This window comes from Dromaius novaehollandiae, chromosome 7 (genome assembly GCF_036370855.1).
Source record: "Dromaius novaehollandiae isolate bDroNov1 chromosome 7, bDroNov1.hap1, whole genome shotgun sequence".
Taxonomy (NCBI): Eukaryota; Metazoa; Chordata; class Aves; order Casuariiformes; family Dromaiidae; genus Dromaius; species Dromaius novaehollandiae.
The window spans coordinates 24054962-24078309 of NC_088104.1; the positions used below are offsets into that span (position 1 = coordinate 24054962).

At 37.3% G+C, this 23348-nt stretch overlaps 2 protein-coding genes and 1 long non-coding RNA gene across 3 annotated transcripts in view; 1 reads left to right on the forward strand and 2 right to left on the reverse strand.

Moving 5' to 3' along the window:
* The window catches only part of SLC25A12 (solute carrier family 25 member 12), an 87941-nt gene that overhangs the window by 54408 nt on the left and 10185 nt on the right, over window positions 1-23348 (reverse strand). The gene's annotated exons all lie outside the window — the stretch shown is intronic.
* HAT1 (histone acetyltransferase 1) lies at window positions 324-22484 on the forward strand. Its single transcript, XM_026093269.2, has 11 exons — window positions 324-462; window positions 3088-3159; window positions 5980-6055; window positions 7655-7775; window positions 14146-14325; window positions 14558-14679; window positions 15180-15284; window positions 15625-15731; window positions 19014-19165; window positions 20379-20495; window positions 22086-22484. Exons 1-11 carry the CDS (start codon window positions 456-458, stop codon window positions 22251-22253), a joined length of 1227 nt encoding a protein of 408 aa, XP_025949054.1. The 5' UTR covers window positions 324-455; the 3' UTR covers window positions 22254-22484.
* On the reverse strand, window positions 3145-14146 carry LOC135328857 (uncharacterized). The gene is made up of 2 exons (XR_010389987.1): window positions 10367-14146; window positions 3145-5680 (listed from the first exon to the last, which is right to left on the reverse strand). It is a non-coding gene; the product is annotated as an uncharacterized LOC135328857 (long non-coding RNA).

Below are 23348 nucleotides of genomic sequence, written 5' to 3' on the forward strand. Positions count from 1 at the left end.
CAGGCGGTGCCAGGGCTCTCTGGAGAGGGGAGAGCGCCGGCCTCTCCCTCCCGGCCTGTGCCTGGCGCGGCCCAGCCCCGCCGGACGCCGCCGCAAGCCCTGCAGGGGCCGCGGCCGGGACGGGGACCGGGGCCGGGGCCGAGCCGGAGGTACTGCGCATGTGCGCCGGCCCGGCAGGGGCGGGGCGGGCCCTTCCGTGGGGGCGGGGCCATGCAAATGAGCAGAGGCGCGGAGGAGCTTCTTAAAGGCTCCCGCGAGAGGGGCGCAGAGCGTGGGTGTGGTGCTGAGCATGCGCGGCCCCGTGCTAGGCGGCTCTTACAGCGGCGCCGTCCTCTCCCCAGCCGTATTTCGGTGGCCGGAAACGGAAGTGTTTGTGTGTGTTCTCATTTCCGGTGAGTGGGCGCGCGGGTTGATTCGTTCTGCCCGAGTGACTTGGCCGCCGCCTCCGCTCGGAAATGGCGGGTAAGTCCCGCGCCCGCGGTGGCCCCGGCTGCGCCCTGCCTGGCCCGGCCCCGGCCCCGGCCCCAGCCCCGGGGGCTCGGCCGGGCCTGCCCTGCTCGCGGAGGGGCGCCGGCTCGGCCGGGCCCCGGGGGTCGCGGGTCGGCGCCGCCTCCAGCAAGCGGCCCTGCAGCACCTGCCCGCGCCCTGCTGTGGGACGCGCAGCCCCTCGGGCTCGTGGTCCCCGCACCCAGCGCGGGGCCGTGGCGTCGCTCCTTTTTCCTCTCTCTTACTGAGGAAATCCTTGTTGTTATTTAAAGTTTGCTCTGAATAGTCTGAAGCTAGAGGAAAAACTTTCTGATGAGGCTTCTGGAGTGAACCTTGGGCCGTGTGCATGTGCAGGAGAGCTTTAGACACCTGAAAAATCCTTTAAGAGGTGACAGATGTCTTCTATGCTGGAATGTGCTTTGGAAAGCAGACCGGGTGTAACCTGTTTTTACATCTGCTTAAAAAAAAGTGGTAACTAAATAACTATTAGCAGTATACATGCTACAGTTTAAGAACCTCTGGGAAAATGACTGCTAATATACGTTGGAGTAGGATACCTAGCATTATCTAAAGAGACATACCTCTTAAGGAATTATTTTCATCTGCTTGATAATATTAGAGGGGCTTTTTCTCATGTTGTCAATTTATAAAGTGGAAGTAGCTAGTGTTCTTTTTTTAGGGTCTTGAAACATGTACCTTTTTTCAAATGCTTTTTTTGTTGTTGTTTTTGCTCAACACTTTGAGTTTAGGGTTTTGCCTTCCCTGAGGGGCTCTGCAAATGATGGGAAAACAAAGAGCAACGTGATGCAACAAATACTGTTTGGAATAGTATGAGATATGCTAGTATATGCAAATTCTGGTGAGAAAATACAAGGAGATGAGAAAGGCAGTTATTTTAATCCTATGCTTATTGACCAATGGTCTGCCACCAAGTTTCTCCCTCAGTCTAGTATTTTTTTCAAAGATGGTATCTGCCTGATTTTGCAAAACACTTGTTAAAGAATAGATTTGCCTGTGTCTTATTAACTAAAACAAAAGCAATGCTGCCTTAAAGAGGAGGAAGGATGAAAAACTAGAACTTGCAAGAGGGGCAATGGATTCCAATGTAAAGTTTTAATGTTACAAAACGTTACCCTCTCAGTGGCTAGTGTCTGCTTTCAGATTGGCTTTTTTTTATTCTGAGAGTGTCTCCCCTAATTGCTTTCTCAGGCAGAGGCATTCCTTCTATGCTAGGTGTTTGTGGGTTTTTTGTTCAAAACATTGAGTCCTCAGTCTATAGAAGAATTTCAGCTTCCTGTTCTGATGTAGGTACAGAGGCAGCCCAGTGAAGTAAAACCTATAGACATGTCTGAGCATTTCTTTGTTATATGATTTGTATGTTCAACTTGCCTTTCAGGAAAAAAAAAAAAGTATTAAAAATGATCTTATCATAACTGCTTTTTATTTGGTGTTCTGCTGGACGAGATGCAGAAATGTCTGTACAATGCCATTTGAAGTTTTCAGTAAATGAGTTGCTGCAAAGAAGCTTGCAGCCAATTGAGAACTCTGTGCAGGGAAAAATGCTGCTTTGAGGTTGTCAGGCACAGAAATTATGATCCCTTATTCCTCATTTGTAAAATAAGCATGTTTCTCTAAGTCCCAGTGAAGAAATTGGTAGGTGAGGTATAAACAGTACTAAGAATTTATTGCTTCTATTCTAGTGGCTGAACCAAATCTCTTGCTTGCCAATATGTATGGCTGTTCCAATTTAGTTTGGTTCTGTTGCTGGGGAGAGGGAAGGAAAACTCGTAAGAATCAAGCATGTACTGTGCTTATTACCTTCATTTTGTAGATGTATTTTTTGAATAGTTATGCCTCCATAAGCTTAAAGTCATGCTTAAAGTCATCATCTTCTGGTGACCTGTGAATTGTGTAGAATGATGTGGTTATTATGAAAACAGGTTTGTTTTGTGCCTCATAAAGGGAAAGCAGAAATACCCATAAGAAGTAGGGATTCTTGCCTGCAGGTGCACTTGTAAGCTCTCTGAGAAAGCATGACATTTGACCACAGTTTCATGTAGATCCAAGTGTCACAAGGACATGATTCTTTAACTTTTGCAAAGATGTAATGGCAGGCATAATGGTGCTTGTCCAATAGGGCCCAGACCTTTCCTGAGGCTTCTGGGCACTGCTGCTGTCCAGAGAACTAATAAGAAATCATAACTAGGATGAGCTGGATGTTTTTAATACTGAAGTGAAAATGCATGTGTTCTTTTATAGAAGCATCTGTTAGATTGAATTCTTAATTTCTAGTTCTGGCTTTGCAAGATGTTTTTTCTGGTAATAACTTCATTTTAAATCTTTTGAATACACCCCATTCTGAGAAAAGGGGAGATTGTGGTTGCTTTCCTAATTGTTGATTCTAGTTCCAGAAAAGTTAGTGAGGTAAATGTCAATATTACACTTTGAGTACATACTATGGCTTTTTTGACCTGTCTGTTCTGTATTTGTGGTGTTCTTGTTGTCTCTTCTGTTTTTGAATCTTCTAAATATATTCCCTGAATAACAGTGGTACATAGTTTGTGCACATCATTAAAACTCTCTTAAAATCTTTTTCTTCAGGGCTTACTGCTATGGAGAAGAAGCTGGCTGAATATAAGTGTAACACAAATGAAGCAATTCAACTAAAACTAGGTAACACCACTTTATTCCAGTATCAAACGCACAGTATTTATATTAACACCTGCTTAAACTTTCTTATGCCTCAAATCCACTCAGGTCTTAATATGTACTTATTAATGTAAATATTCAAATACAAGAATAGGATAACAGTCTAATTTTTCTGAGATTAGTGCAGTTAAAGTACAGTTATAGAAACTTAATCCTGTCTCTGCATAATAATGTCATTAGCAGGTTACCAGGGTGCACTGGAATTGCATTTTACCCCACTTTTTTGAATTATTCAGTATGTTCTCCCCCGCCCATCCACCCCAATCCTAGTATGGTGTATATATATGGTATATATCCAATAGTATGGTATAAATCTAAAGTATGTGTTGTTTTTATAATGACCTTAGTGACGGAGCTCATAGTTGAGGAAAAAGTAAAAACGGGAAGGAAAACTCTGAAAAGCATTGTTGGATTGGGTTTTCCGCACCCCTTGCCCCAACATCTGGATTAGACAAGACATTTGAAAAAATTGTTTCAAATCTGAATAGAAGGAAATATACAACTCTAGGCTTTGGAGAACTCTTGATTATGGCTAACTTGTTCACTGGAACATCCAGAATGCAAGCAGAATAACTGAACTTTTGTTAGGTTCATTTATAGCTGCAGCTTTATTACATGCAGCAGTAATAATTTAATGATAAGAGAAGAATAAGACATCTGTCTAATTCTTAATCTTTCCAACACTTCAGCAGGTTTCTCTTCAAGCACTACAAATGGCATCTTTTATTAGAACTGTTAGACACTTCTGTTGCTGCTGTTCTTCTAAGCAGTCTCCAGAGCCTTCTGCAAGTTCTATTGTCATTCAGAAGCCTAAACTTCAGTTTGGGAGAACTGCTGTCAGTATTGTAATTACATTATGTAGGATATCACTTATTGAGAAAATAAAATTAATGAAACTGTTAAACACTTCTCAGAACTGCTACTAATGGTCTGTTCTGTAAATTTTAATTGAATTCTTAATATACAATTACCTTAGGCTCATGAGCCAAAATGTCATTCTATCCAAAATTTTGAAGTCTCTAAACTACTCTACTTGTGAAGTATTTTTCTTTCAGTTAAACATTATTACAAATAATAATTTTGTGACTAGATCTAATATTCTGTTTTTCCTCTTGCACCTTTTTAAAACCAAAGGAAAGGACAGAAATAACAGGAGACATCCAAGTGAGTTTTGTCAACAAATCTGATAAGCAATTGTGTTAGATTTCAAGGAGACTCTGCTAGTGGGTTTTTAATTAAGACAACAATTGCCTTATCTCAGCTGCTCTCTTCCTCTTTTGGGGGGGCAGGAGGGAGAAGTAGACTTATACTCTTTTTAATGCTGCTACTACTATGTAGCTTCTAGTCCTTCCTCTTTTAAATGTAGTTTGCATATAACAGCAGGTATTCTTTTCTGAGACCTCAGTTGTTCCATGATGATTCAGAATTGCACTTTTTTTATTTAACTCTCTGCTACTTTGCTTCAACAATGTTGCTCTCTGAATCAAGCCCAAGAAGACAAAAACAACCATCCCCTTGCTTTTGAGGGGGCAAAACTTTACCTTGTTAGGAAACCTCTCACTTGTACTTCTTCCTTTTTGAAAAATTGCTTTCTAATTATTATCAGGAAAATCTTTTCTTCATCTGCATTTTTAAGAGTAAAGCAGCAATGAAGTTGTAGTTCAACAGTTAACATATGCTTATGAAAGAACAAAAAAAACAAATCCAAAACCCCATGAGCTTCAATAGCAACACTAACTCCTACAACATTGCACACACACATATGTAACTCATTCAACATTTAAATGTGTTCCTGTTGTCTTGAGCTACCTTGCTAATGTAGCTGAACTGTCACTTTAATGCTTAAGCTAAGAATTATATTCCTTCCAATTTTACATACATAAGTTATTTTAATTCTAAATACATAGAGGGTGTTTAGGAATCTAGTATCTTAACTTAAATTTTTCTCAGAAAATCCTGCCTTAGTCTCTAATTTCATCCCCCAATCATAAATCTCTTATGATCAAAGAACACTGGTTGCAATTACTGTGGAGCAACTGCCATAACTCCATCAGCATGAATAAAATGCTTGTTTGGTAAGTTACTGAGTTTGAGTAGATGCCACAATAGTGAGTATTTTTATACCACCGGCAAAGACACTGTTTAATACTAAGCTTGGGGTGGGGGAGTAAAGCCAGTAAAAAAAAAAAAAAAAGAGACCCCCCTAATTATTCTGATAATATTGGGACAAATACCAGTGTAATATTGGTGCAACTACTTTGTTTGCATCTGCTCTGATTCTCTGAAACTTTAACATGAACATAAGTGCACGTTATTCCATTCATTCAACACATTCTTCCATTCCTTACTCCATGAAACCCACCTAGAATGAAGTGTTCTTGCTTCATGTGCATGTGATAGAAGAATGACAGAATGAGTAAGGAGCATTGTTTACATGATTGGTCTGGCTTTTATGGTAGGAGTATCCAGCTGGGCAGTATCCACACTGTTTAAAAGGGAGTGAAAGTCAGTAAAATTCAGGATATAAAATTGTATACATCTGTAATTGATTTCTCCATTTTATGTGCTTTGCCTACTATGCTTACTGATTTGAGTTGAGGAAATAACACACATCTAATTTTCACAAAATGTCTTTGTTGTATACCAGCCTAACATGCATTGATTCATAATTGAAGTTTTTTGGTTCTGTTGTGGAAGAATGCATGAACCTCTAGCATGGTATCTCTGGTTTAAACAAGCCTAAGCTGACATTTTACTTGCTCATGCTCGCTTTTTCCCTTTCAGTTCGCTTTCCTGAGGATTTGGAGGATTACAACACAACATTTAATCCAGAGTATAGCCACCAAGTGTTTGGAGATGAGTAAGTTATGCCATAAGTATCCAGGGCCAAATTAATAGGTCTGGAAGGGGAAGGTTGTCTCCTAATGGTAAAGCAATGTTGCTGGATTGTTAACAAAGCTAATTTAAAATGACACAGCGATACTTCAATTTTTTGAATATATAAGTTGCCTTGGTGCCTAGCTTATAGAATTTGGGCCTTTAATCATTCTACACTACTTTTAAGAGATTAGCAGAGAACAAAATGTCTCATTTTGCAGTCACAATTACTTGTTTAAGTGGTTATTGTGTTCATGACAATTCTAAGAATTAATAATTCTTGCTAAATCTTGCTAATGACTTTCAGAGTAATGTGTGCCAAAATAGCCAATATCTAGTAACTGTGTATCAGTTTATTTTCTAGTGAATAGAACATAAAGTGAAATGTTAACTTGAATTCAGGTTTTCAGTGGTTCTAGCTCACAATGTTATACTAAATTCAGAAGTATTTTTTTCCTTGAATACATACACTTGTAATCAGGTAGATATGGAGGGGGTATAGAAACTGTAGAAAAGTATTGTTTCAGCTTTTTTCAAATATACTGACTATCTTCAGTAGGTCAATGTTGAACAATCTGGCCACAGTTCATTTAAAACATGTGCATGCACACACAGTTTTTTAATTTCTGACTTCTTTAAAAAGCATTCTAAGTGCTCCAAGTAGGATGAGCTACATATATTCATTGTAATAAAAACAGTTACACCAGTGAACATTTCTTACTGCAGCTATCATTACCAGAAATGTAAGTATTCTTAATGAGAGAACTCTCCAGTCTGTCAGTATAACTTATAAGCAAATTCTTGCTCTGACAGTTGTGTCCAAGTTTTAAATCAGAAATGTGTTACCATAAAAGAAAAAGCTCTGTTTAAAAAAAAAAAAAGGGGGGGGGGAGAGGCTCTTAAACAACGCCTTAAAATAACATTAAAATCCTTCTTCTCTGTAAATAACAATTTTCTGCAGTTCAGTTTTCTTTGGAAGAAATTCCTTAAACTTCACAACAATACAATGGTTATATTCTGGCAAATCATACTTAGGTTTAAAAAAGGCTTCTCTGTTTGTGCCCTTTTTGTATTTACTTGGTTCTGGTTAATTCAGATAACTATATAGGAACTGTCCACCAAAATAGACTTGCTACTCTGATTATCTACCTACATTTTGTGCAGTGTAACTTGCAGCTGTGTAATCCAAAATATAGACTACTAAACTGCAAAGTAAATTTTAGTAAATGTAACTTCTTAATTTTAATCTTAATGAGTTTAAGATACTGAGAAACATACATGAAGTACTAGCTATTTCAGGTCTTCATCTTTTATGAGTTGTCATAGTATGTGTACATATGCTGCCTTCCTGTTCAAAGACTTGTTCTATTCCTCCACTAGAGGAGCAAAATAACTAGTAGAAATAGTGTTAGGCATTATCTATATAGTACACATCCAGTTTGATTCCCTTTTCCTATTAGAAGGCTTAGTATGCCTCACTGGGAAAGAGGATGTGAACTTCAAAGCTTATTATATGAAAGTTCTGTGATGTATTTTTCCTGTTAAACTACAGTTATGATCACTCTTTTCTTTTCTTTCTCAGTGAAGTTGCCTTTGGTTACAAGGGTCTGAAGATCCTCTTGTATTATATCGCTGGTAACCTGTCAACGCTTTTCCGCATCGAGTATACATCTAAAGTTAATGAAAAGTTTGACTGTGTGGAGGTAAAGACAGAGCCAGACCTGTGCTTGAAATATTACTGGGAAGCTTTAAAGGGATATGGACAAGAATTCTATATATGTCATTGTTCCTTCTTTGACTGCAGTACAGTCAAAATTGTCAGTCAAACCTGAGGTGCTAATATCAAGGCTGGTTCTAAAAAAAAAAATCAGTCTAGTAAGTCTGTATTTTCATGTTAACTCAATCCAGGAGGAAGACTAGTGTTTCCCATATTGAAGAAAAGTGTGGGTGGGGCAGGAGGGAAGGTGTTTTGGTGTGGTGTCCTGTGTTGTTTGTTTGTCTGTCTGTCCATCCCCCGCCCAAGGTAGGATACTTTACTGTGTCTCTTTAAATAGCGGATGTGGAAAGCAAAATTATACAGAAACAAGACTGGAAACTTCCCATAGTTTCTAGTTAGGTATCATGTGTGCTTTACATCTTGCTTACAGGAACACAGAACGCAATTACATGCAAGATATCCCAAGATATCCTCTTTTCTGTACAGCTTTTCCAATGTTGCAGAGCGTTTGTAGAAGAGATCTCTTCTCCCCTCCTCCCCCCCCCCCGCCCCCCCCAACTTCTGCTTACATACTTTTGGAATATTTTTGTGAGGTAATTCCACAAAAGCTAAGTCAATCAGTCTTCCAGCTAGCTGAAGAAAGATATTTGGAACTTATACACAGGAATAAAATATTAATATATTAACCATGTTTATAAAACTGTTAAATACTTGTAAAAGTACCAGTGCAGTTATTGAGGAAAAACTGACATTTTTTTAAGTGGTCTCTGATGCATTAAAAATTTACTGTCATCAGTTTTACTTCGCTACAAGAAAGAAGCTGAATTGATTTCCCTCCCTCCCTCTTCTCCCCCTGAGCTATTGATTTGGCTATTGATGAGTCTTTATAATGTTCTGTAGTGTAAAAATGGCTATACATTTGCATTAACTTCAAACTACTCTCCCTGGAAAAAGCTATTCATTAGTTTAAAAAAGTAAACATCTTTGATTTCAAGCTGTATTTAAAGATCCTAATTTCAAACTCATCAGAGCTCATTTAAATACTTTCAAGGAAAGACCAATTTAATTCTAAAGAAAAAAAAAGTTGGACTGACTTCATGAGATGAATTTGATAGATTTGTCCTTCCTTGTTCTCAAGCTGTTTTAAAATATGCTTAGTTCAACAAGCTAAGTGCCTGGACATGTCTGAGATACTTTTGAGGCTAGGGCAACATATCTTACAAGTGAAAGGTCATGCTCTTCAGTTTTCATAAGGCTTTAGAAGCAAGGAGAAAAGGAATACCTGTTTGTTAAGTAGTAACTGTATTTAAAAACCAAACAGAAAACCACTTCCCAGTCCAGGCTTTCACCAGTATAACTTCAAAACAGTGTTGCAAAGGGAATCCACACTGTAACACCTTTTCATTACCATTCTATCTATACCCCATATAAATAAAGCCACCTCCGTTCTCATTCTGGAGGTACAAGGAAGGCAAACAAGGTCCATTTTATCCTAAGGATGCTTGTCAACTTTTCTGATCACTCTAAATCCTTGCTTCTGCCAAGCCCTGTGTTGCATCTACTGTATTATTCCTCTGATTGCTTAAGGGATTGTGACAGGGACAAATAAGAGCATCTGTTTGAGCTAGCCTTTTCTATACTCTTCCCTAAAATATTGACAGGCTTTGTCTGAATTGGAAAAATGTGGTAGGTTACCCTTTGCTTCCCTCAGTATGATTATAAAAGACTGACCATCCAAATATGTTGCTTGTATGGATATATCTAAATCTTAGCAGGAAAAAACTATGGTGGCCATCAGTTTTGTTCTGCATTTGTATTTGCCATTAATTTAACCACCTTAAAATATGAACACTTCGGTTATATCTGTTTGAATTTGCAGAGATTGAAACATTAGCTGCCATCACAGCAGGGTGGTAATTCAAATGCATACTGATGTTTATGCTTTTAAGTTAATTGTTTGGCTGCTGCTCTCAGCTCATTCAGAGTAATATTAAAGAAATGAACTAGCCACAATGCATGACAGGTAATCTTTGTGCTGTGAATATGTTTGTGTTTTGGAGAGGACAGCAATCTGCCTTTAAGTTAACTGGTTGCAACTGAGAAGTCAGTTTTAATACTCTGCAAAGCTATTCACACTTCAGGAATTTTTATCTATTTCCCCACACAAGTTCATTCAACATCAGATGGTTTTGTTCTCTGATAGTGTTTGGTTCCAGTATTGCTAAAGCAGCTGCTACAGTCTGTGCTAGAGACTGACAGAAACATTTGCCAAAATCCCATTAGTTTTTCTCCAAGATCCTCTAAAAAGAGGTAAAAGATGAGATCTTAAATGTCACATGCCAGAATTCCAGGCATATTTATGCATCTTAATATGGTCTCCCTACAGAGGGATCTAAACCATGTTAGTGGGGAAGACTCAGCAAAGCAAGTATGATCAGGTCCTGAACAGAAGTATGCTCTTTGGCACCTCATTCACTGAACTAGAATGGACAGAATCTATCCCTTGGGTGGAGCTTATCATTTGAAATATCTGAAGAGAGGTTGCTTTCTTCTAGTATAAATATGAATAGCACTGACCTCTGAATTGTCACTGATTGCAGATTTGCAGCTGTTGAAGTACCCTCCTTTTCATCTGGACTTCATGGAAGGAGGAGAAAAAAGTATTTCACTAACCTCTAAAATAGTCCTTAGCATAAATGTAGTATCTTGCTTTGCAACTGGTCTAATCTTTCTGCTGTAGTACAAAAGTTAATGAAACTGTAACTTTTATATTGGACATACTTTCATTACACAGTGCAACTTCAGGTGGTTCCATTTCTCTCAACTGAAACTAATGCAAATAACTTAGAACTTCTGCTTTCACATAACTTCTAAAATTATTTAAAAACAGACACTTTGTATACCATGTACATACTGTTTCAAATATTGTAACTGCCTGCTAGTACAAGAATCATCTCTGTATTAAAATTATCCACAGTCAAACAATGTACAAAGAGACACTACTCATGTCCTACTACAAAGCAAGTTTAGCTTACAAGTCCATAATGTATTTCCCATCATCACCTCACATGCTTCTGTTTATGAAGGTAATACATTACAGGCAATACTTTTATAAAACATAGGCTTAACAAGTCTTGGCTTCATTCAGGTTCTTGTACACTTTGTCATAACATGCTTTGCCTATGTTTGACCAGTAGTCAGCTGGATTATTTTCTGAACAGAGTGCATCAACACAGCTAAATACAGTGCTATATAGATATACCTGTGCTGCTCTGACTACTAGAAACAGAATAGCTATTTCTATGGCATTTCATGGGGGATAACTTATTTTCAGGATAGTGGGCAAGTGCAGTGAAGAAATGATTTGAGGATAGAAGATGACAGACAGTATCTGCTGAAAAAAATCTGAATTTTTTGAAATTTCAGCAGTGCCTAGCTGCTTCATGCAAATACTCAGTAAAGGCTTTCCCATGAAATTTAAATTTTATATGCTGCTTGGTCCAGAGCATAGAAATAGATGGCCAAAGCAATGCCAATTGGTAAGATGAGTGCCTTGCTTTGGTAAAAGAAACAAACCTCTCACTGATGTGTGTGTGTGGGGGGGGGGGGGGGGTTTAAGCCACATGCACAAGGGAAAGACAGTAAACATATTTCAGTAACTCCTCAGATTGTTAGCACTTCAGAGAAGTGTTTGGGAAGTGCCTTGTATATAATGGATATTTCCATAAGAGTACAGGTATTAAAGAAATATACTAGTTGTATGCTAGTGATGCTTCCAGATTTCTGTACTCCAGGAATCACTAACTTAAACTTGGGTCATTTAAACTTAAGCCACCACTCAAACTGAGGATTCTGGGATTCCCTCTAAGAAATGGAGATCTTGATAATCCATAAAAATAATGGAAGAACCCCATTTCTTTCATTGCTTGAATCATGCCAGGCTCCATTTCAAGGGAAGGTTCTTTGGAAGACAGCAGGTAAAAAGACTTTGTAGTCATAGCACTAAGAACTCTCTGTTGCTCTATCTGCTAAGTTTCTGATCTCATGATTTAATGCTGTTTTATGGAAAGCAAGATTTTCCTGTGGTGGCAGTCAGTAAGGGCTGCACCTTGCATGCTTTCAACATGTAAAAGTTTGTCTTCCTTATCACTGGTAGATGAAGAAACTTGCATATGTGAGGGGAGCAAAGTTTTAGGTGTACCTTACATATAATACTCCATACTGCATATTCACTCATTTAGATGTTTTTCCACATAGTCTGAGTTATTGCAAAGATTAGTTGAGCTGATCTTGCTGATCAGTTCAAACGGAACTGCTTGGAAGTTCTGTTTGAATTCTAGATTATTTTGTACACCTTTTTTCAGATATATAAAATTAAAATCATACAGATTCTTAGTTAGTTTCCTACAACTCTATCAGCAGTGAAGACTTAAGATCTCTGTAAATAATGCACTTGTATTGTTGAAAACAAAGATTAATTTTTTGAAATGTTGTTGCATGTATTCTTTCCTTATTACTTAACATAATTCATTGATTCTGCAAAAATATTGCCATTTCTGCATAACCCAACAAAATCGGCAAATGTAAAGAAAAAATATTTAATCGGTATTGCTTCAGAAAGAACAGAAAAGGTTCCAATAAATGCATCTTCTTTGTTTTGAGAATGAAATGGATGTAAGGACTGTGCATTTCAATTGGTTTCTAACACCAAGTATTGTAGAGCTACATATTAACTGCTTAATAGCTCTCTCTACAGATATAAATATAAATGTTGGTAGTACCAAACCATTAAGAATAAAACTTGTTTGTGCTGAACTACATCCATCTTTCTCTATACTAAAAATGTAACTGAATGATAAAGTGCTATTCATTTGCAGGTGCATTGCTTCTACTTAAGGGACTATGGTTGAAAGAACAGGAATTAGTAGCATGTTGTATTAGCCTTTTGTAGTGTATTTTGTTCTAAGCATCTTAATTTTCCTGTTTTGAATGCTAAGTAGCAAGGGTCTTGGTTCAGAACTAATACCCATCATGCATGTAAACGGTGTGAAAGAGCTGCTTAGTAAGTTAACACAAAGTGTTCTTGTGTCAGTCCTTGTGGAAATAGATACAATACAAACATTACAGCTGAACTCACGGCAAACTCCATTAAGTAAAAACCTGGGTTCATTGTCTGGAGGAAAGTTTGAATTGAATGTAAGCTCATTTTGTTGAATGTAATGTCAGGCTTTTAGGGGTTGTATTGAGGAGTATGGTTTTGTTAAGTTGAGACCAATTCATTAAGTTTTATTGCCTGGTGAGAAGCAGTAATAAGTTATTGTGAAACTTCATCAAATATTCATGGTTAAAAAGAAGTAGTAAATGTATTCAATCAAGTGGTCTTTTTGGAGTCTGAAAAGGATTATGAAGTCTGCTCAGCTGATAGTCTCTAACTTTTACTTTGGTTATTTAAAAAGGGTAATTTTAATCTCTGAGTTTAATTTTGCTGTCAGAATACTTCTTCCCTCCCCACTATGTTAGATTACAGGTCCAATTTTCTGACAGGATCCCTAAATCATATTTTTATCATTTCATGTTGAACTTGTTTTCAAAGTGTTCTGTGATTAGGATGCCAGATACTGTCTTCTGAGCTTGTAATGCATTTTGTGGCTCATCCTATAGGCAGGCATTTTAAGCAGAGACAGAAGGATGCAAATGTGTGCTAGCTGTCACTCTACTGTTTGGGGATGACCGTTTTTAGTCTTTGTCCTATTTCCTCCACTCCAATCCTGCATCGCCTGCTATCTTGTTAGCTGCTTGTTTGGGAACCTGTGTTCCATGAGGCTATGTGTAGCATAGTCCTGGAGACTTGCTGGATTAAAAAGTCAGTTTCTGGTTCTAATGCACTTTCAGAAATAAATGCATTGCATCCAATAAACTGGCAGCATTTCTTCTGTGTAACTGAATTCATAGTTTCTTTCCTCATCTTGGCATTTCTGGTTTCTTCCATGTAATAAGTTTTAGAATAGTTATTGGCACTTCTGCTTTTTTTGATTGGACAATTGCAATAATCTCAAAGTAAAAAGATTTGGGACTCTTCTCAATCATTACCATTACCCACTAAACTGATGCTGTAACTACCAGCTTTTTGATGCTGTCAGGGGCTGGACTGTGACTTTTTTGGATCCCTTCAGTGCGGCTCCTTTATTTGCTGGAAGGGTCACTATTGAGCAATAGGAACACTCGCCACTTTTTTTCTTTAAAATTATGGATAGGCCATACCACCTGCTTTTGTATTTGTCTCTAATGGAATAATGGTGACTTTGCTGCTGCCTTTTTTATCTTCCACCGATTCTTCTCCCTCTTACATTCTCCAGGCAGATGATGTTGAAAGTAAAATTAGAGAAATCATTCCTCCTGGATTTTGCACCAACACAGATGACTTTGTGTCTCTGCTGGAGAAGGAGGTCAATTTCAAGCCCTTTGGAATGCTGCTACACACCTATTCTGTCCATAATGAGGAAGCTGGTGAAGATATAACATATCAGATATACAAGGTATGAAAAACAGGTGAAATTGCTCCTTTTGAGCAACAAAGTTTGTTTACTTTGCAGTGATGCACTTTCAGTAACATTTCAACTATAGCATATTAAAAAAACTGATAAAATACTATTTATAATTATAAACATACTTATAAGAAATTGTATATAGAATTGAATTAGGTTCTACAGATTCTTCTCTCAATGTCTGTGATAGGTTTCACCTGACTTCTCCTGGCTTTTTCCCTAGGCTGACATGACATGTCCAGGCTTTCAAGAATATCATGAAAGGCTTCAGACATTCTTGATGTGGTTTATTGAAACTGCTAGCTTTATTGATATAGATGATGAAAGATGGAACTACTTTCTAGTGTAAGTACGGTTCTAAAGCAACAGTGGACCTTATTACCTTCACAAAGCCTGCATTTTAATTGTGGCTGGCCAATTATTGGAGCAGTATAATGATATTTTTCCCAGGAAAGAAAAACCATTGTTTATGAGGCTTGAGTTTTCCTCCATTATGCTTTGGGAAGCCTTGAGAATAGAGCTGAATTAAATGCTGTTGTCCGTTAGAGCCCTGAATGTAGGCTTAAACAGTAAAATGAGCTTTGCCTGTGTTTTCTTTTACTTGCCACCTATTCATCTTTATAATAGGCAAGTGCACTGAAGTGCTGTAAAGAGGCCTGATTTATCCAAGTTGCTGCACACCAATTAAGTGAATTGTACATTCAGAACATAGCAGGTGTACCCATTGGGCCCTCACAGAGTAGCTTGCTGACACTGAAAATTCAGTTGGAGAATGGAAAAGAAAATGGACACTGCATGGGAGCGCGACTGTAATTGACCTGCTTGGCTTTCTGTTTTATCTGCAGATTTGAGAAGTATAATAAGGATGGAGCTACGCTCTTTGCGACCGTAGGCTACATGACAGTCTATAATTACTATGTGTACCCAGACAAAACCCGGCCACGTGTAAGGTAATTGGCGGCGTAACTCGTGCCTTGCCTTTTATTTCAGAAGAGGGAACTGCTGAAGTTCCCAATACTTGTTTATAATGGTGTTGATTTGTTTAAAAAAATCTCCATTATTAGCTGGCTATGTACTGATTTATTTCATTGTTCCCTTCTTGAAGCAGGGGGAATCTCAACCAAATTCTGAATATTTAGCAATTTTAAGACACTAAAAATCATGCTTTTAACATGAAGATTGCTAAATGAATTTTAATCCAAAATGAAATAGCACTTAATTTTTAAACCTTTACATTATAACGTATGCACATGTATGGATTTTAATTGAAATATACATATTCCTTTGTAGCCAGATGCTGATTTTGCCACCATTCCAAGGAGAAGGTCATGGTGCTCAGCTTCTTGAAACAGTTCATAGATATTATATGTCTTCTCCTACAGTACTTGATATAACAGGTTTGTGCTAAATTCTTAACTCAGTTTGCCTGTTTAATAAACAACTTGTAGCATTCACAGACTGTTAGCCTGCAAACTGACTTTTTGCATTCATTTGTCAGAATTAAACGGTCTTTTGAAGATTTAGCTTCAGTTCAGGATTAATAGTATGCTGTTTTACAGAAGAACTGTATATAATGTAGCGCCTTAAATCCTTTACTTAGAACAGCACACCAGGAAAATTCAGTCCCTAGCATGAACGGATTACCAGCTAATTAGCCATTTTATTGAGATGCACAGCTGAGTTAGCCAAGAGATCAAGCTTTTTCAAACTCCTTGTTCAGCTTACTGCTGTTAAACAAAACTCAAAATTGAAAAATGATCTAAAATAACATTAGTATTAGTGTGCAAGCCAAAATTTTACAGCCAGTTAAAAATTTGTACAGGTTTTGTGCTCCAGCAGCATGTATTGCTGACTGAAGATCACTGTGGTATTATAGATGTGTACGTGAACACCTGAAAATGCAATGGAAGCAATGGCAGAGAGAGCAGAGAAAAAAAGAGCATGTTTGCCTAAATACAGGACACAAAAACAGCTGTAAATGTGACATCTCTCCTGTGGTTTAAATCCACCATAGGAAGAAATGGAATTCAGACATAGGAATTTATTATTCAATTCTTGGTGCTACCTCAGCACCTCATCTTAGTTAAAAACAAAAAAGCCCCCAAATCTAACCCAAAATACAACAGAACACTTGCTTTCTTGATGCATCACCTCAGGGTAAACCTAACAAAGGGTAACAGCCTCCTAAACTCTAATCCACTTCATAGGAACCTAGAGACATATAACTTCCTTACATAATAGGAAATCTTGCTCAGTGTTTTTTGTTTTTCTCCATCACCCTGACCTTCATTAATACTACAAAGTTGTACATGGATTTTATAACTATAAGTGAGGTTGTTTGTGGCTCCCTGCATAAAATGCAGGGTTGTACTGAACAACAGCAAACTTGCCCTCAAATAGGTTTCAAGTTCTTTGAGATAAGCCAGGAGAAAGCTTGCAATCTTTCATGTGGCATTCAAAAATTAAAGAAATTCAGATTTTAAAAAAATATTTATTGCCCTTTTTAGGGGAAAATCAGGCTGAACAACCTTGATATGATCAGAATATTTAGTTAAATAGCATCTAAAATTATGAAGTAAAGTCTTTAAATCTCTCTTCCTCTCTTCAGAAAGTTTAACTGCTTAGAAAGAATGAATGCTAAGAAAATAATGAAAAACAAGTTACTTCAGAGTTTTACACTTATAATGAATATTTTGTTCATATTTCTTTTCAAACTTAAGATCCTGGTTATAGTTTGTCATCCCAGCTAACAGAAGTGAAATGTACGTTGATAGTGCTTATTGTGGAGAAACTGCCCCCATCTTTTAACTAATTTGAGTGAAAAAGGAATGGAATAAATTACTTTTAGTACAGCTTCTCCAGCCTTTTTCGCAGACTGTGCTGTAAGACTTGTCACACAGGATTAGGGCACTCATCCACAAAGCATTTTATCTAATGATCATAAACAATCTCCAAAACAAAAAATAACCAGTTGTAGAGTGCTACATATATGCAGCAAAAACTTCCAACCCAGTCCTTCCTTTTGGTAACTTAGTAGCTTTTGATCATCCTTAAACTACAAATCTCAACTATTTACCATAATCCTAAAACAAAAAATACCCCACAGCTAGGATATAAGCTGTTTAGCTACAAATTCCACACTGCTAGTCCACAGAAAAAAATGGGTACAGATTTTCTTGTAATAAATCTGTCTAAACCGTTAAGAAAGTACCTTCAGAACACCGTAAGCACTTTCTTCTGTATGGCTCATAGGTGAGAACAAAGTTGCATATATGACCGATATTCACTGAAGCAATTTAGTATTTTCCTCCCCTATATCCATATCTAAAAATTCTTTTCTTTTGCATTCACTCCTTGTAGTGATAAGCAAAGTGAATCATAATATGAAGAAACACAGGCATTTGGGCCAGGATGTGGCCAGGGTAAACCGCAGCCAGCTCCCCCGCAATGATCAGGAGAACAGGGTCCTGAAGTATACAATGGCATGTGCCTGCCACTCAGTCCAGATGCAGTCTTGCTGCATTCTGACCTTTCATTTGCAAAAATGTGACTTACTACTGAGTTAACGGTCTCTATCTTTAAAAACTGTTAGAGCTGTTCCCTGTAGCTACTCTAATATATTTTTTGTGCAAAGGTAATATTAGATTTAATAGAAAAATGTTGATGTGCTAGTTAATAGTGAAGGATTAAAGGATATGCAGCTATAGTTTGTTTCTGTTGTACAGTGCTTTTTCAGCTGATAGATTAGCTTTGCTGGGTATTCTTCTTGAAATGTTGAGTATATGAAAGGCATCTGGTTTAGAAGAGACTTCCACAGCTGACTTTTTAAAGTAAAACTATCAGGTTTTTCTCCTGTTGTCTTAGAAGTTTACATCCTGTACCCCAATGCTTTGCTTTATATTTGATAGGCACAGTCTACAAAATGTGTAACTAAACATTCAAGATTGCATAGGCCAATACCAAATTGCTCATGTTCTTAAACATCAGCTGTAGACTTACCAGTTCTCAAACAGTAAAGTCTGCTGAATTATAATATAGTCTTACTAGTATAGAAACTAATAGCAATACAAAAGTGGAACTAGTTGCTCCTTTTCAAAAGTAAATATTTTACTTATCTGTCCAATGTTTTAATCAGGGTGAAAGCCATCCTTTCATACTTTGTATTGAAACAGCAATGTCTGCTACTAAACACTGGAAGTGAGAATCTGGATTTAAAGCAAGTTAGTTAGGTAGTGGTTGATTAAGATCAAATTTGATTAACTTAGCTCTGTATACTATATAAATTCTTTCTGTGAAACTATAAAATCTGGCGGGCTGATCCTCTGGGTCACATCTAACAGGGAAAACAGAATATGCAAGAGAAAGCGTTTATGCATGAAATAAATCTTTTCTCTAGGAGTTAAACTGGATCAGTTAAACATGTATACTGTTGGTCTCTTAGAAATATGATATAATGCTATATACAGTACTGCATACACAAAATATTAGAAGTTTGTCTTTCTGTGATCTCTTTCAACTTATACTATTGTACATCAAAAAAATTGGCTAGCGGTACTCATAAGCACAGCTGACGTACTGAGGAATATCTTATCTACTCTTGTTTTCCATTTTTTTCTAACTGTATATGAGAGAAGAAACAAACAATGCTGATAGTTACTATGCTTTTATATTCTTTCTAGCTGAAGATCCATCTGACAGCTATGTAAAGCTAAGAGACTTTGTTCTTGTAAAGCTCTGCCAAGATCTGCTTTGCTTTTCCCCAGAAAAGTTAATGCAAGGTTTCAGCCAAGAAATGGTGATGGAAGCGCAACAAAAGCTGAAAATAAATAAGGTATTAAATCTGAACAGTTGTAGTTGAACCTATTCTTATCAAGCTAGTATAAAAGTAATTTAGACATACAGGTGAAGACTTGTAATTTACATACTGTCTTATTTCAACAGATCTTTAGGATGTAGCTGGAAGTGAAAAACCTAGCTCATGGTTTTAGATAAATGCCTTTTCCTTCCTAAATCCTTTCCTAATGATGTAATAGAATATGACCTTCGTGTTCCTGGAAAAAAAAAAACTGTACAAAATAAGTGGTGTTTAGAGCTGCCTTAGTGTTCTGTATTTCCAAACACCTGGAGAACTAAACAGTTAAACAACCTCACTGATAACCTCCTCAGTGAGTGATTAAACTTGCTAGTGAATATGGCTGTTGAAATGCAGAGGTACTTAACTCAGAAATATATCTGAATATAGTTTTGTGCTTTGAGACTTGCAGGGTGGAGGGGAGGCAGGGGGAGAAGCCACATTCAAATATTTATGATAATGTTGTAGCTTGTATAGGAAAAGTGTGCCTGCAGCTGTTTTCCCATGTCTGCAAGCTTAAACTTGAATGGATAAATAAGTTGTTTTTTAAAATAGCACCTAAACATGTATTAAGCATAGCAAATGAACCATTGAATCTTTCATTTTTTTGCTTCAGCAAAAGAATATTTGGTCTTAAACTGTTTTAATACAGATGCAATAGTAATACAGCAGCAATATGAGTATCTTTTTTCCCCCCTGGCGTGTGATACTAGCAGATCATGGTTCCCAAAACTTCATTTTTCCTCTTACTTGATTCTTTTATTCATGAACTTAAACACTGCTGTTGCATTTTCATATTTACAGCTTCTAGGAGGCCTTGTGAAGACAGCAGTAAGTATTTAGAGGGTATTAACACAGTACCTCCTTTGCTAATTTTGATGGATTGTCTGACAGTCCAGTTCCAACCCTCTGTCAGTTCTTTGAAGAACTTTGGGACTCTGGCTTCTGGAATTTCTGCTGCTCCCTTACAACAGGTATTGCTGTCCTTGAAGTATTCCTACAGCTGGTACAACAGACACTGACTGCATGGAATTGTCTACTCATCTAACTCATTGGCTAGGAGGATCCTTTTCAGTGCTTCTGACAGTCTTCTGACCAACTGAGCAACTATTTTAATTTCTCCTGTTTCCGAATTGCTACAGACTGAATTCTTAATACTCACACGTTTTTTATTCTCCTTTCTATTCATTAGCAACATACAAGACGAGTTTATGAAATTCTCCGATTGCGTGCAACAGATATGGGTGATGCAGAACAGTCCAGAAGCTATCGGTTGGACGTTAAAAGAAGATTGATTGGCCCCTATAAGGTGTATATGACTTAAGTATCATCTAATACTTATTTCAAGACTAATTATACTTGATTTTACTTTCATTTCCATAAGTGTAGTTGATGGCAATTATGTTGCCAATCAACTGCTATTAGTTATGCAGTGTTTCTGTGACATGTACACAGATGCAAAGAACATTCATACATAGCTGTGTTGAAGATCCTGTGTTTGGCTCCTGAATGTTACCTGCCTAGTTCCAGTAGGAAGTTATTACTGAGCTTACGGTAGCTAGCTACAGGTTACATTTTGCCCAGATGAGCTTAAGAAAAAATCAATTCCTTGAAAATCTTAAAATGTTTTAAAGAAACAAACCAAAAGGTTGGAGAAGAGAGGTATATGTTGCAGAATGCTTACACTGCGGACTGGCTACAGTTTAGATTGCTATTCTAGTTGTTAAGTAGCTCTTAACATGACGACTTGCTAGAAGTAATCTAGTCATGGCGGCACAGAGCTCAGTGCAGTTGGGAACAAAGTTCAAACAAGCTTTAGGAACTTAAAAGGAACTGAAAAAGTTCCTTTTAAGTATGCTCCTCAATATCCTCAATTCAGCACATTTGGTTCATCTTGCATAGACCTGAGATACTGGTAAAACAGATTATCCTCTAGTTGCTAATGGCATCAGTCTCTGTATTAAGAGTCAAAAGGCCACAAATTTGACTTAAGTTTATTATGGCAACTAGCATGTTAGCTATTCTGTGCTGTTAAGTACTCCCTGAGCAAACCTAAGCCCTTTTGGAAAAGTTTCACAAAGTATAAGAAAGTGTCTTGATTGCAGGCCTTCCTAAGGCAGCTCTCATCCTGTTAGCCTGTAATGTCAAAAAAGTTTGCTCCAGAATCCTCTTGATTTTTCATTTGTAGCTGTATTCAAAGCAAACTCTGCTTTGGTGAGAATTCTTTTTACTTTATCCTACAAGGCCAATGCGCAGCATTCAGTATATCAGCTGAATAAAAATATATTTGGGGAAAGAAACACCTCAAAATGCTCTTGTTTAAGAAACAGGTAAACTGCATGTATGTGGCAAACAGCAAGGGGCACTCCTGATGTTTGTATGTACAAGTATGTTTATGCTTGTAAGTTATCTTATTAGTGCATTTCATTGCTATTATTGCTTATCCCTGGTAACTTTTCAATCATTTGTAATGATTCTTGAAATGTTTTCTGTATACTGGAGGCTTAAAATTAATTTTTGATGGTCAATTATAGGAAATGAGTTGACTAAAGAGACATAATGGAATACAAGCTTGATTAATATCAAGATAGAGCTAATATATTCTGGACGATTTTCTATAATCTAGTTTTTAATGCCATACATTTTTCTTGGTAATAGGAGTATCATTAGTCCTAATCTGTTTGCTTAAACTTAAATTTCTCACTTTATTTTTTATTTCTGCCCAGTAATACAGAAACTGTGAGGCTTTAACAGAAAAATTTTCTAATCTACCACTGTTACCATTTTATTAGGATTAGTAACACCTTAAACTAGATACTGAGATGGACTAAATTTAATTAAATACTATACTCTTCATGATACTGGTTGTGTTCAAACTACTGTTTGTTTAATTGTTTAGAAAAAGCAGAGAGAACTTGCCAAGATGAGAAGGTGTCTAAGACCAGAGGAGCTGACGAATCAGTTGAACCAAATAGACCTAAACATGCAGCATGAACAGTTAGAAGAGAGCTTCCAACAACTTGTTTCAGATTACCGAAGAGTCCTAGAACGACTTGCACAAGCATGAAGATCCTACCTTTTCTGTACAGAAAACCTGCAAATTTCTATAGTGTTGTGAAGCACATCCTTATTTGCTACTTAATTGCAAAATCTCATGTGACGTTTTAATCACATTAAGGTGACGTGTTTCTGTGCATTTTTCAATATTTTCTATTTTTGTGTTGTAGATTTTAAAATGTTGTACTCTAGGTTTGAGGGCACTTACTGGTGAAATAAACAATGTAGATTCTCAAACACAGTAACATTGCCCTTGGATTTTCTTTTACCCTTCTGTCTTACCTTAGGACTTAATAGATATCTGAACAGCAGGTTAGTACAGAAATCTAAGTGATACTTATAATCACAGCTCTGTTAAATCTCTCCTAATGTGATCCTCCTTGGGCTGCTGCACTGGATTCTCTTGTGCATGCCTGTGGGCCAGTTTTAATGTGGTATGAATAGACTACAACACTTTTTTTTTTTTTTTTTTTTTGGTCTGGCTGGCATGCTTTCAGAGTACAGGCTCTTTACCCTTACTTAGAAGTGGATCCTGCTGCATTTAGCTGTCAGGACCCCTTCTAATCCAGCTTTTAAAGGGCTTTAAACATATTTTTCAGATCCTGAAGTTTGTATGTTGATCACTTCAGGGAAATATCTTACGGTTGAGGAAACAGCCAAGACTTAAGGACTCCAAAAGTACTCTTTCTTTAGGTAGCATATGAAACATACTTGCTTCCTTACAAATTTGTACCTACATCTACTTCCTTGACTCTATTTTGCTGTCTATGTCCTGGGCTTCAGATTAGTTGTCTTAAGAATCCTGTCTCTCTTCTCCATCAAAGTGATCCCTTGCACACTCTTTACTGTGGTTCAGACTTTAAAACTTACTGCCTTGCCTTATAGCCAAGAGGACTTCATTTGAATTAGGATCACTGAAAATGATTAACCATGTTAATGGGCCAAATGGTTTCAGGTTCAGCTTTCATAACTGATATCTGTAAATTGACAGTTCTCTAAATGTCTGATTATGATGTGAAGAAAAACTAGTATTTTCTTAATGTTTAAAAGGCTTTTTTTGTATTTTCTACCAAATGCTTTTCAGGAATTTTCACTCTTTGGCTAG

What these genes read in the sequence shown, in the direction of transcription:
- HAT1 (XM_026093269.2), top strand. An exon ending in CACCAAGTGTTTGGAGATGA is followed by an intron (nt 6,056 to 7,654) that starts GTAAGTTATGCC and finishes TTTCTTTCTCAG; the next exon opens with TGAAGTTGCCTTTGGTTACA. An exon ending in AGATGGAACTACTTTCTAGT is followed by an intron (nt 14,680 to 15,179) that starts GTAAGTACGGTT and finishes TTTTATCTGCAG; the next exon opens with ATTTGAGAAGTATAATAAGG.